General features: G+C 41.4%; 3 protein-coding genes across 3 annotated transcripts; 2 read left to right on the plus strand and 1 right to left on the minus strand.

The window, feature by feature from the left end:
- Positions 1-269: 269 nt before the first annotated feature.
- LOC139656131 (small lysine-rich protein 1) lies at positions 270-771 on the plus strand. Its single transcript, XM_071533633.1, has one exon. It carries the CDS (start codon positions 270-272, stop codon positions 546-548), a length of 279 nt encoding a protein of 92 aa, XP_071389734.1. The 3' UTR covers positions 549-771.
- A 1,731-nt stretch (positions 772-2,502) lies between these two features.
- LOC139656144 (achaete-scute homolog 4-like) lies at positions 2,503-4,303 on the plus strand. The gene is made up of 2 exons (XM_071533648.1): positions 2,503-2,644; positions 2,748-4,303. The coding sequence occupies exon 2, from the start codon at positions 2,752-2,754 to the stop codon at positions 3,292-3,294; it is 543 nt and encodes a 180-aa protein (XP_071389749.1). The 5' UTR covers positions 2,503-2,644; positions 2,748-2,751; the 3' UTR covers positions 3,295-4,303.
- Positions 4,304-7,804: 3,501 nt separating this feature from the next.
- On the minus strand, positions 7,805-11,878 carry LOC139656146 (suppressor APC domain-containing protein 1). The gene is made up of 4 exons (XM_071533651.1): positions 11,641-11,878; positions 9,664-9,834; positions 8,461-8,610; positions 7,805-7,962 (listed from the first exon to the last, which is right to left on the minus strand). The coding sequence occupies exons 1-4, from the start codon at positions 11,734-11,736 to the stop codon at positions 7,873-7,875; spliced, it is 507 nt and encodes a 168-aa protein (XP_071389752.1). The 5' UTR covers positions 11,737-11,878; the 3' UTR covers positions 7,805-7,872.
- Positions 11,879-13,137: the final 1,259 nt, after the last annotated feature.

Raw genomic sequence — 13,137 nt, forward strand, 5'->3', positions numbered from 1 at the left:
CCCTATTGCTCTACATTGATCTATTCATTTCATACTATTATATATGTGATTCATTTTACAGATGTGGAAAGATGATCTATCTCATCACATATAGGAAGTGACCTCTCTCATAATGGTAAAGTAATTTATAGACTTATTAACACTGAACTTTGTTCCATTGTAGACTAGTAAGCCTCTAGAATACGGTTGCACAAGATTTAATATGTGATAAAATTCAGGAATCGCACAAAGACTGAGTAAACCAATTATTTAAATTTTAATTATTACCAATGTTTCATTCAAAGCCCACAAAAGCCAGGAGATCCAGGTCCCACAGTGCTAGACCTGCCAAGAAGACTGAGAGGCGCAGGTCTTCCAAGAAGAGGTCCTCCAGTGCCAAATCCACCAAGACAGACGTAGACATCCTCAGCCCAGCAGCCATGGAGAACGCTTACTACATTTCCCACAATGCAGTAGACTGTCTGGAGTTCAGAGGCTTTGGGTGGCCAAATTCAAACAAGAAGAAGAAAAGGAAAAAGGGCACGAAACGGAAGAATAACAAGACTTAAGAGTCTACACTGGACGCGTCAGCAGCACGCGTGAGTCCTGCGTTTGTGTCTACACTGGTTCCGTTTTAGTTACGTTTTAGCCGCGCATTCAAAAGCGTGAAAACAGGAACAAAGCCTCAAAATACACTAGCAGAAACTGAAATACATCATTGATATGGGTAAATAAGCCTATATGTAGGCTATATCAACATATCAATACTTATAATTGACACCAAAAGGAATAAGGAGACCATTATTCTCAGTTATTGTCTAGACTATAGGCTTTGCCACCCAACAGACTGCATGAGCAACAGCTTGTCTGCATCCACAGCAAATCTAATGATGTAGAAAACACATAATTCAAAACCTCTTATTTGTAATAAAAGCAACGCAACCAAATAAGTGTTTGTCTTTATTTCTTTATTTCTAAAATACAATATATACAGGGGGAAACTGAGGCGTAGCCATTACTTTGTTATATATAATATAGGCACGTCGCCAAACGCACTGGAGTACGCAAACGGCGAAAATAACTGTGCAATTAAATGATAAAAGTATTTAATATAAAGTATAAAAAAAAAATCATGACAGGCTCCTATAGCCTACCTTACAGTGTTATAGGTCTATAGTATTAAATATTAAGAAATAACCAGTATGGATAACATTCGTTAAATGTCAAATAGCCTACATGTATAATGAGCTCTGTCCATTAAATCCATTTGGGAACGTTTTATGCACGCACTTTCTCTCCTCTCCTCTATTCCTCCACACTCACTGGATTTCTCTGAAGCGGCTCCTTGGCTGGTTTGTCTGAAAAGTGTTTCTGACGACTAGCTGATATTCATGTTTGGATATTCCATGGAAACACAGGAGCGCAATATTGCGCAATGAATGCTTTCACTTTATCCACAGACAGGCTGCCCTGTGTAGACATGGACTAGTAGACATGTGCAGGAGCTCTGTTCACCTCATCACACTGTTGATCTATGCCAGTAATCATATGATATGTGTGAAATTACTTTACGTGGAGTTTTGATGACGCTGACTTGATCAAAAAGGAGAAGGAGAGACTTTCCCCTGTCTGTCAACGCACTGTAACCCGTTGTACTGCTGTAAACTGGAGGTATGTTGCAGGAAGAAAATTGCACAAAAAAAATGTATTTACAATCCTAGTTTTGTTATTCTGAAAACGCGGGCATTTAAAGCCCAAATATTTGGAAAAAGTAATGGAGGAATGAGACCATATTTCCAGTGTTTCAGTAACAACCAGTCCATGTCCTGACGCAGCAGGTCGCGGTGACGCGCGTGGGTCGGAGCGGGAACAAGCGCCTGTACGCGGCCGGTGTAGACAGCTATGTAAACAGCAGCATTGATTAAAATGAGAGTGTTTCTGTTCCTAGAGACGTTGTATTTTGCGACGCTGAATTTTGTGGAAGCGTCTCTACCGGGAATCGAACCTCAGTCTCCAGCTTTAGAGTCTGCAGTCTGCGGGCCACGTGACCCATAAAGTGGCGAACAGAGCGACCGACCGACAGAGTGTTGAACTAGTGGGGAGAGTGAAACCTAATAGCAAATCAGCCAACATTCTGTCCTTGTGCAAATGCCAGGAGAGAAAAATAATAGTGTAACTGAAGTATTTCCTCATGTTGCTGCAGGACGCCCTGGAGCCACCTGCAGGACTCCTGGAGGTCCCCGGACCACGCTTTTGGAACCATTGCTTTAGACACATCCGATTAACATATTGATGATAATATTAATACACTCTTCATGTCATAAACACATTGGTAAAAATTAATCAGTTGTCGTTGAAACTTGTTTTAGGTTACTGCCAGACCCGTCTTATCAATGCAAGTTGCATGCAGTAGACAAATCAAGTAAGCAGTTTTATCTTGAAACGAGATAGGGCCATAGTCTATGGTTACATCTCCGCCCCCAGATCACACCCACTAGTCCCATAACCACAACGAACTTCAGCTTGGGTTGTCATAGAGCCTGGAGCATGGCGAAGTCCTGATCAAGGCTGATCAACTCAACAACATCATCACAATCAAGACATTTAATTCCAGAGTAAACTCTTGCACAAAGCTACGAGATGATTATGAAGAGACTGTGAGAGGGTGAGTTTCAGTGATTTTTTTTTTTTTTTTTACAGCATTTGCAAGTTGTTTGATACATTTTGCTGCTTCCTAGCCATTTCAAATGTCTCCATTTGATTTTTAGGAAGATGTCTCATCACAGTAAGGAGTTAATGGAGCACGTTTCATATGTCCCTCCACTGGCTCTCCACGGGATCTCCATGGAAAACGCAGGAGCGCGCTACAAGGATGCGCTTGGACTTGGACTGCCCTTCCATCTAGATGCGGCATACCTGGACCCTGTGCACGGCCAGAGGCTATCCTACAGACGCTTATCATATTTCCCCTTCCACGGACATCTCGGTGTGTACGATTACGCCTTCGAGCCTGCGTTCATCCGGAAGAGGAACGAGAGGGAGCGGCATCGGGTGCGCTGCGTAAACGAAGGTTACGCGCGGCTCAGAGAGCATCTGCCGCAGGAGTTGGAGGACAAGAGGCTCAGCAAGGTGGAGACCCTGCGTGCGGCCATTGACTATATCAAACACCTGCAGAGCCTGTTGGAGTTCAACGTGTCCGGGATGGAGATGTCACTTGGAGATGCGCGCAACCGTGCGCCAGTGCCACAGAGGACAGACTGCAACAGTGATGGAGAATCCAAAACCAGCCTCAGCGACAGTGGGGAGATTGTTTAGTAGAACTTCACAAAACTGTAGCAAAAGACTCTCTGCTCTCTTTCTAACCCGTCTGAATGAACAATGCAAAGATCCGAATGAATAATGCAAAGGCAACCTACAAACCTACAACTTGAGGTGAAAACGCTTGTAAAAATGACTTTTTACACTATGGATATGCATAGAAAATGAAAACTGTCAAAGTGCCATATTTATAAAATTTTCCAGAGACAGATGTTATTTAATACAACACGTAAATGGAGCATCAGTCATCAATGGTGTGTTAGGCTTGTTCACCTTTGACACGATCAGGGATAGTGGAAGGTAAACGCACCTAAACCTATACATCATAGTAAGTAGTTATAGTATCAAGTGGATGCAAGTTATCTGAGGATAGGATCTTTAAGGGAAAACATAAATGAATGTATTCTGAAAATAGAATTGATTTTTGTTAATATTGGTGGTGATTACACGAATATGAACAAAAAATATATTTTCAGAACACATTCATTTATGTTTTCCCTTATGATCATCACCAACTGGAGGTGATGATCAACTGGAGGTGATGCAGGTACCCACATTTTTTTTTTACCACTAAATCATTGGAAGTGAGTTTAAAACACTTTAAGTGAACAATTCAATGACCAAAGTCAATTGTTTTCCATATAAACCACTGACTACCTGATATAGACTTTCATTTTGTTTGTCTGACTATAACACTGGAGAACTGGTCATGCTGTTTGACAGATTAATGTCAAAAGAAGGATTATGGATAATCCTGTTCTTTGATACAATTGATTGATCTCATCTATTTTATCAGAGGATTTATCACAAAATTTTCTGAAAGAATCCAAGCTGTCTATTTCATGTCTGTGTACCTGGCACAAGTCTAAAAGTGAATCTAGTCTGCAGATCAACATATCCTTTGTTATTTGTCAGGGATAAAACAAGTCATTATTTGTGTGCTATTTTACTGCGTTGTGAAATGTTTCATTGTATTTTTGTCAATAAAGTTGTGCTGGCTTTCTCAGTATAGTTTGCTGCAACATCATTTTCGCTGAGACAGACACGTTTGGCTTTTGAAGAAGGGGTGGGTTTTTGAGAATTAATCACAGCAAGTAGTGTGAAATCCAAGAAAAGATCTCAACAAAAACAGCTGCTGTTTGTGCATTACAATGCCCTGTTCCTCTGTCTATAAAAAGTCAATAAGAAAACTAATTTTAAGGGCCAATACCAACATTTAAGAATTTAAATATGGGACAATCTAATCAGGAGTTTTCAACCTGAATGACTTTCCCAAAGCTCTAAATGACAGAACCAGGACTTTAACACTGGAAAGGTGCAGTTTTGTTTTGAGTTTTAGAATTGAAATATCTCAGCTTTCAAACCAACTAGTGTTGTTAGATTTTCAAAACCATACAAGGAAATAGTGTTTATAATTGCATTTACCCCTTTCAATTGATGACTTTTGGCCTTATAGAGGCTCAAAATCTCTTGGTTTTTCTAGTTAATCTGTGATATATTGATGAACCATGGCATTGCTTCAGAGAATGACTTTTGTGAACTCATAGTGTTTTAGCTCTTCAATCCAAACCAGGTTTATTGTGTAATAGTGTTTTCAGTGTAAAACCAGAAAATCCACCATGATCACTAGAAAAACAATTGGATATTGTCACAGTCACCTTTTACATCTGTACCAATTAATTCTTTATGGAGCTGTACATTGGTGTGGCATCACAGATTAAGAGATCATGTCAAACTCTTGTCTCTTGTTTCTGACTATGGGAAATAGAGGTGAACTTGACACTAATACAGATTGAACTGATCCCCAGGGCAGAGAAACAGCATCTAAAAACTCAAATTTCAGTTCCTAATCAAGTCTTTCGCAGTGTTTTCACTTTAGCTACCTGAGTGCTCTTCAAAGCCCACCTACTTACTGTACCATCTCAGGGCATCAGGAAGTTTTCTGTCCTAATAGCTTGAGGAATGCATACATCAGGGAGCCCTCAGCCCCGCAAGAGGAAACTCTGCGGTGAACCTCCGAAAACACCTTCTGCCCATCTATTTATCTGTTTATGCTTCCCACCTCCGCAGACCTGCACGGAAACTGCACACATTTCCTAATTTTCTTTAATAGCCTACCAAAACCACAGATTGAAAGAAAAACATGATATTGTATACTAGTAGACAGGAATTGGAGAGACCAGCAGAGTTGAGTGCAAGTGAACCTTGCCAGTATGGAAGAATGGCGTTCACTGCCACATAAGCATGACGTGCCCTCGACAAAAAGGTGTTTGGCTGTGTATGTGAATTAGACCCAATAATTAGACAAGTGCTGGTACCCTGGGCTTGATGGTTCAGTGGCACTCTGAAGATAGGGAACATGGAGCTACTTAAATGAAAGCCTCTGCCATAATGGATGTTTTCTTTCCTGATGCACACACGCTGATCCTAATCAGACTCCTGCACAGAGTCCTTGCAGGCATGTGGTGCTGTGCTAGTTTATACCGGAAAAGTTGTTGCTAACGCGAGATTTTAAACTTTGGAAAGCAAAACAAAACTGCTTTTTATTGTTTCTGGGGGATTTTTTCTGCTCCAGAATTCAATCCCAGCCACTATCTGAGTTTACAGTGCAAGCACAACACCAATTACCACATTATACCACTTGAATATGTGTCCGCTCTAGAGACATTTTGAGACTATAGGTTCATTAAGCAATGCTGTGAACCTTTCACAAAAAAATACCACACAAAACTGTACAAAACCATGTTGTCTTAACCCAACAAGCATGACAAAATGCCCTCTTACTGTCTATTCTGTTTTATCAGTCCTATGTTCCTTCTCCCATGTTACTGTAAGTCCTTGGCTGGGCAAACACAGACCAACAACAACAACATCCCCTCCTCTATGAGCCAAACAGGCAGGCAGAGACAGAGGGCCACCATGGGCCCCGGAGTAAACACACACTTGGGGACAAAGACTGCACCATTCACCTCATGTGAGGACGGTCACGCACCACCAGATTCCACATAAAGATATGTAAAGCATGAAAAATGAAAACAAGACAGAGGAAAAAGTAGAATAATGAAGCAGGGTGAAGAAAATATTGGTTTTGAGGTCAATATGGAAATAGAGAATCTTGATGAATTTTGCTTTTTTGGTGAGAGAAAAACTAAAACTATAATCAGAGATGGTATTATGTGTGTGTGTGTGTGTGTGTGTGTGTGTGTGTGTGTGTAAGCGCACATGTATGTGCAAGGGAGCTAAGTTGTATTTTCAAGCCTACTGATGTGTTTGCATGTGTGCAAGGCTACAAATGTGTGCAATGTAGTGTGTGTGTGTGTGTAAGAAAAGGAGAGAGCAAGTCTGAAAGCATGTATGATGGGCAGGCTAGATAAAGTTTATCAGTTGAGGTGCGGGACCACCGGGGAGGGAGCGACGTGTTGAGACACACGGCCCACATGCAGGGATGGAAATGGACGGATGGATGACGGGTTACAGGATTCAGGAAGCTGCTGGATCGTCAGTCAGCCACTAACCAGGTCTTGGGCCTAAAAGCACTACAGTCTAGCCAGGAGTGCAAACCCTAACTAGTAGTCACTTTTCCATGGCACAACTAAGTGGGATGCATTATTCTTTTTGTGTGTTGGCATATCCCGGCTGACATCTTTGTTTGCAAAAAGATGTAAAAGGAACCATAGAGATACTGCTTTAGGGAAACCAAGAAGCATCAGAAATCTCCTTATGGATTTTATTGAAGAAACCAGGTAATGAGTCTTCAAGACAGCTTTTACAGGTAGATTTATGTTTGTGGGGTTGCTAGTGCAGGCAATTTGTACAAATATTAATCATTAATTAATATATAATACATAACTCTGTTAACATGATAACTGTCCCATTAATGTAATAACTTTCCTGTTAACATTAGAATTATTACACTATTGGGTTTTATTACATTAAGAGGACGGCCATTTACAGTAATAACCAGACCTCCTCGTACATATTCATACCTTTTTCAGATGTAGTACAAGTTGATAACCAAATGTGTGAATGGGTGACAGTTGTGTACTGAACTTTGACAATTATTAGATAATCAGTCCAGCTATTATATATCTGAAAACTGACAATTTCAGTCTTCTGGGTAATGTAATAAATCCCAGTAATGTAATAATTATTACATAAAGAGGAAAAAAGTTATTACATTAATGGTAGGCAACCATTAACACATAAATGGGGAATTTATTACATTAACAGGATTATTACACTACTCATTGCAAATTGTTATTATGCTAATGCTTTATTAGTTTAATGGGAAGTTATTACATTACCAGTTGTTACAGGCCTAATTTGTTCAGTGACTCATTACTGCAAAGGCAACAAGTCAGTCAGGTTATTCAATAGCCATTCAACAAAACTGGCTCACAGTAATGGAAAGAAAACACAGCCACAGATGTTGCATACGTTATATAATTTCTTTATTTAAATACATATTTACAATTGGTTAGAAAATCAACAAAACCACAACATTCAGTGAAATGTAAATTTGCTGTACAGTGCACGTGTGTTTCTGTGTGTGAATGTGCACGTGTGTGTTGGCAGTCAGCAGGCCTGTAGTTTACCAAGCTGTTGCAGGAGAGCGTCTCTTTCCAACTCTAACATGGAGATCTGTCGATTCTTGTCGCTCACTTCCTGAGAAAGACAAAACAAAAAGAAACCGTGATCATATCTCATCTGGATGTAACAGACTAATTGATTAGGAAGTAATGGAATAAAACTGAAGCAAAAGCCTCCTCTGAATGAGAGAGGGCAAAACACATTGTTCACTCCAGTATCTCAAAAGAAATGAATGAAAGATAGGAGTGTAAAGGATTGAGGTTTGAGGCCTTTCAGCTTGTGATGAGTTCACATACAGTGTGAGGAAGAGGAAAAAAACTAGGATGGGTTTCTCAAAAGCATCTTAGTCCTGGAATTATCAATTAAATTAATGGTGATCTCAACACTAAGAGACTTTATTTCAGAACGGAGTGATCCTCCAAAAGATTTAAAAGTCTAAGATGATCCATTTTATTGGGATTACTGGTATATCAATCATTAAAAAGCTCTATAACTACATTATGCTTGCAGTACATCAATTCACAAAAATGCTCTGGACTTGCTATTGGAAACCTCATGTCCTGCTCTTCTCACCTGAGTCAGTACTGTGTTGTGCCAGCGGAGGTCGCTGTCTGCCACCGCGTCAGGCAGAGAGGGGGTGCTGCTGACGTTGGGCTCGCTCATCACGCTGCCCAGGGAGCCGTTCACCCGCTGGATACGAGACCTCAGGAGGCAAGACCACGCCTAGAGACAGAGAAGAAGACAAGGAGAGAGGCAGGGTGGAGGAGTGGTCAGAGGGACCGTCCCGTAACTGACGGGTCACAAGTTTGATCTTCTGATATATAACTCCAGCGGCCATGAGTCCTAATATAAATATTGTTACTGAAACTCTTCTGGGAATATAGCCATTGTTTAGGCTCCTGTTCTCTGTATGGCTGAATTCCTCAGCTCCACCTCCATTTCCACACCCAATCCCAAGTGTCCCAACAAATATCCCTCCAAGTCCCATACCTATAGCCTGCTCCAACTGCATTTTAACCTCTGTCCCAGACTCCTTGCCTAAGGGCCAACCCAGCTTCCAGCCCCAGCTATACCTTGGTTCCCAGACTCCACACACCTCTGCCTCCAGCTCCAGGTTCTAAGCCGACCAACTGTGACCCAGATCTCTTCCATACCACTATTCCAGCCTCAGCTTTATTTGTTTTCTAACTCAGTTTTATTAACTTGCATTTAACTTGTTTTTGCTCTGATTGTGCTGCACTAGTATTATTATTTTGGTGGTTGAAATTTCAATATAATCTTACAGGAAAACTCCACTCTGTATTCTCTGTGAAGAAGTGTTGTAATTTACTCTTTCCCTCAACCTTCCTCATCTACTTCTGCTTCAGTTAGTGATTTTCTACATTTCCCAGGATGACTTTCAACAACTCCCACAGAACAGGCGGGAACTTGTTGCTTTCAAAGTTGGGTATATGAATATAGCTAGCTAGCAAAGTTTTTGAATATTGGGTCATGTCTATTATTGCAGCCACACCCTTTACTTGAAACGCAACATGTTTTGTGGCTGTGTTGCATATTGAGGCTACTGACAGTTGAGAAATTGGTCTCTCTGCCTCTTCTACGACGGATTTCTCCCTCTTCTCTTTATTAGGTCTGATATTTGGTTGCTATATTTGTTTTGTTCTTTTTATTTTTCAGCACTTTATAACTTTGTCAAGAAAATTAGTATACAAATATAGGATTAATATTAGTTATCACTACAATACCCAACCCCAGCCTGGTTCCTCAGCTCCATACCTCTGCTGCTCCTTCCTGCCTGGACCCAGCCCCAGTCTGGGCCTCGATGCTGGCCTGCTGGACCCGGTTCTCCTCCAGCCGCTGGTGGTACCAGAGACGGGCCTTCTCCAGAACCTCCAGACCGGACCACAGAGAGTCCTTCTCCCTTTCCAGATCCTTCAGACGCTTAATCTGAAACAAGAGGGACACAGTTAGATCCGGTCCTTCAACTTGTTTCACACTATAACCCAAAGTTTAGAATTATAAATTTGCCTTGCGACCGTGTTTAATGGAAAGGACCAGGAACAGGCTTGCAACACTAGTCTAAGCTACATAATAAAGCCTATTTATTGGGTGTGGGCGTGTTTATTTGTGTGTGTGTGTAAATGTGTGTTGTGGTGGCAGGAGGGTCAGGCTTGACTAACAAGCCTGACCACCGGCCTGCAGCCTGCTGTACAGGAGCGTGAGCAGCGCAGCACTGTCTGTTGTCTTCCAGCGGCCCCAAGGCTTTGTCTATCAGCAGAGCCAATCTGCAGAGCAGCGGGAGGCCATTTTAGTGCCATTGTCAACTCTCGGTTGGATAACAAGCATTTCAAACGGGCTCAAACAGGGGAAACACATGTACAACGACCAGGGAATCATATGGTGGTGATGATCCGCTGCTGGTATCATGAGTTCAGGACATCGCGGTCACATTGTCTACAGTGTCACTCAACAGACAATCAATAATGAGCCACATTAGCTGAGGTGGACAGGAGAACATTTGAGACTTGTGGCACACCATACAATTACATCATGTAACCCAAAGACCTGGCAAAATATTCATTTTAGTTGCATTTGATTAATCAAAACAAGAAATGCAAAACTGCTTTTTTTAATATGTTACAGAGGTATGTCGGACATAGTAGAGATAATCAACAAAAGTTATTTAGGATTTATTGTTCATAAGTTGCTATTTGTTGAGGCCATCCATGTTTACAACAGATAATTGTTTATGTGATCATAGATTACTCATAGTGGCAGTTATTGGAATACCGGTTATATGCAGTTATATTGGGCCTTTGACAGGAAGCTGTGAGGGGCGGACCTGACATGTGGGAATGTGTCACTGGGATGACTGTAGTCCATCCAGCCAAAATATCATGTGGATCTGCATCAAAGATGGAAAAACTGACTGACTCTATGAATAAATCTACAAGCATTTTAATTAAAGAGTTAATTTCCATTTGAATTATTCAATATCATTACCTGACATTAATTATTCAATATCTCTAAAATATCCAGTGTTTTGTCAAGCAAGGTCTTAATTAGCATCACCATTACCAAATGGTGACAAAAACCTCTCAGTAACTCCCTTTTGTTTATCTTTTAAACATTTACAATAATGTTTAAGAATTTTCTTTCAAAATGAGGTATCGAAAATTTGAAAAATGTGACATCTACTAGGAAATTATAAAGTATTAAACCAATCATTGCAGTTTTTAAAGAGAGTAGAGAATGTAAATCCTTGGCTGAAAAGTGATCATCTTTATTTTACAGATTCTAAACTTTGACATCTTTGTATTTTTTTATTTTGGAATAGAACTCTTCATTTCTTCAACAGAATATGTACAGCTAGTTTTGAAGCAATATGACGTGAAACACTCGTTCGTTGCTGTACGTTAGTCATTTGCTTACTGTACATCCAAACTGGGCTCTCACAATAGGAAAACAAAGCATAACTGTGTACATACTATATGTACAGCTGAAAAGAATCATCTACTCAGGAGAAACATAAACAAACACACACACGCACACATGCACACATACACACACACACGTCATAAAGGCCTGATAAGCTGTAACTGATAAGAACTCTACCCACTTTATCTTTCAAAACATACACACACACACACACGCTCATATCACCCCTCTTCACCACCCTACACACACACACACACACACACACACACACACCACCCCTATACATTCAAGTGGACCTCATCCATCTGTCCTCACCCATAGGTAGAAGCGCAGGCCGTCCAGGCTGTAGAGGCCGGTCCTGAGCGGGATGATGACCACGGTGTAGGAGGTGGAGGGAGGACGGCAGGCCATGGGAGGAGACACACTGACAGCTGCTACTGCCCCATACAGCTGGCTCAACAACAAACAACAAACAGACAGCTGGCAGCACACCGCTTGCTACTGGCTGAGTCAGAATAATACCACAGAGAGAATGAGAGAGAGAGAGAGAGAGAGAGAGAGAGAGAGAGAGAGAGCAGTATAGTGGGGGAAAAAAAGCTGTGCGCTAAGGCAGCATGTTGTCCCTGGGGCGAGGGAATGAAAAATTCCACATGTCACTGCCATGACTGGTTAATCGACATACAGTGAGAGAGAGAGAGAAAGAGGGAAGGGGGGGGTGAACCTGACAAAACAGAACAGAACGGAAAACAAACTGACTGGCATGAACCAGGAAATGGGAAAGTGAGGCTGGGACTGGCAGATTTGACAGGGGGATGCAGGTGTGATAAGACAGTAACCACTTCATATTTGTTCATCCATATTATCCCAAATGTCAACTTGTCAGGAACGAATGGAACGAACAGATCGAGCACCATGCATTTTTGAGCTCATCCAATGGGGTTTGGAAAGGGAAGATAAAACATGAAAATAACCAAAATTACAGTTACAAGGTTTTCACACAGACAGCGGCAATATCTTCCTTTGACATTCCTCTGATGGAGCAGCTGAATGAGAGAGCGTGTGATGTTTTCCTCCCTAGTTTCAGGTGAAGCGGCGCTCTGTCCCAACATGTTCACTGGAATGCGACATAACGCGGGGAAGAGGGCGCACGCAATCCCCACAAACACACAGGTGTGTGTTGCGTGGCGTGCCTGTGGACGTTTCATTGACTGTGGCTGTTAAGAGACACAGAGAATAAAGTTTTACTGGTTCTCAGTGCCACTTTGTTTATGAATGCGGGGTTATGTTAGCATGAATACAGGGTGGAGCGCACATGGATTACAGCCTAAGCGTAGTGTATTGACTGGAACATCATTACCATCACCGCTCAGCTGCTTGGTTGGTCAATCCCAGCACAGATTAAAGCCTCTGGCCAAACTAGCTCAATGGATGGGGTCACACAAGATGGATGGAAATCCATGGTAACGCTGGTGAAAAGGCAACTCTCACATTTTAGTGCCTTAGTGTATTGTGACTTTAAAAAAAATGGGGAGAATATGAGGAGTTTCACCCCACAAATGAGATTTCCATCATTTGCAAAAGGTTGAAACATGTGGCACCTTCTCTGGAGAAATGACTGAAGTAAAAGTTCACATTGTTGAATATTATCAAAGTTACAAATGGTAACATTTTAGAGGATCATCTGTATTGAGTAACAAACACCTAATATAAATAAATTTCCCCGCCTGAGAAACGTTTTAAGCCGACAGTATTTTGGATTGAAAAACTCCATATGACGACGTGGCGGAGGATACATATGATTACTGATTACTG

The sequence above is a fragment of the Centroberyx affinis genome, unplaced genomic scaffold (genome assembly GCF_046629955.1).
Source record: "Centroberyx affinis isolate AG114_WGS23_722 - 3 ecotype Tasmania unplaced genomic scaffold, CSIRO-AGI_Caff_v1 ptg002386l_1, whole genome shotgun sequence".
NCBI lineage: Eukaryota > Metazoa > Chordata > Actinopteri > Beryciformes > Berycidae > Centroberyx > Centroberyx affinis.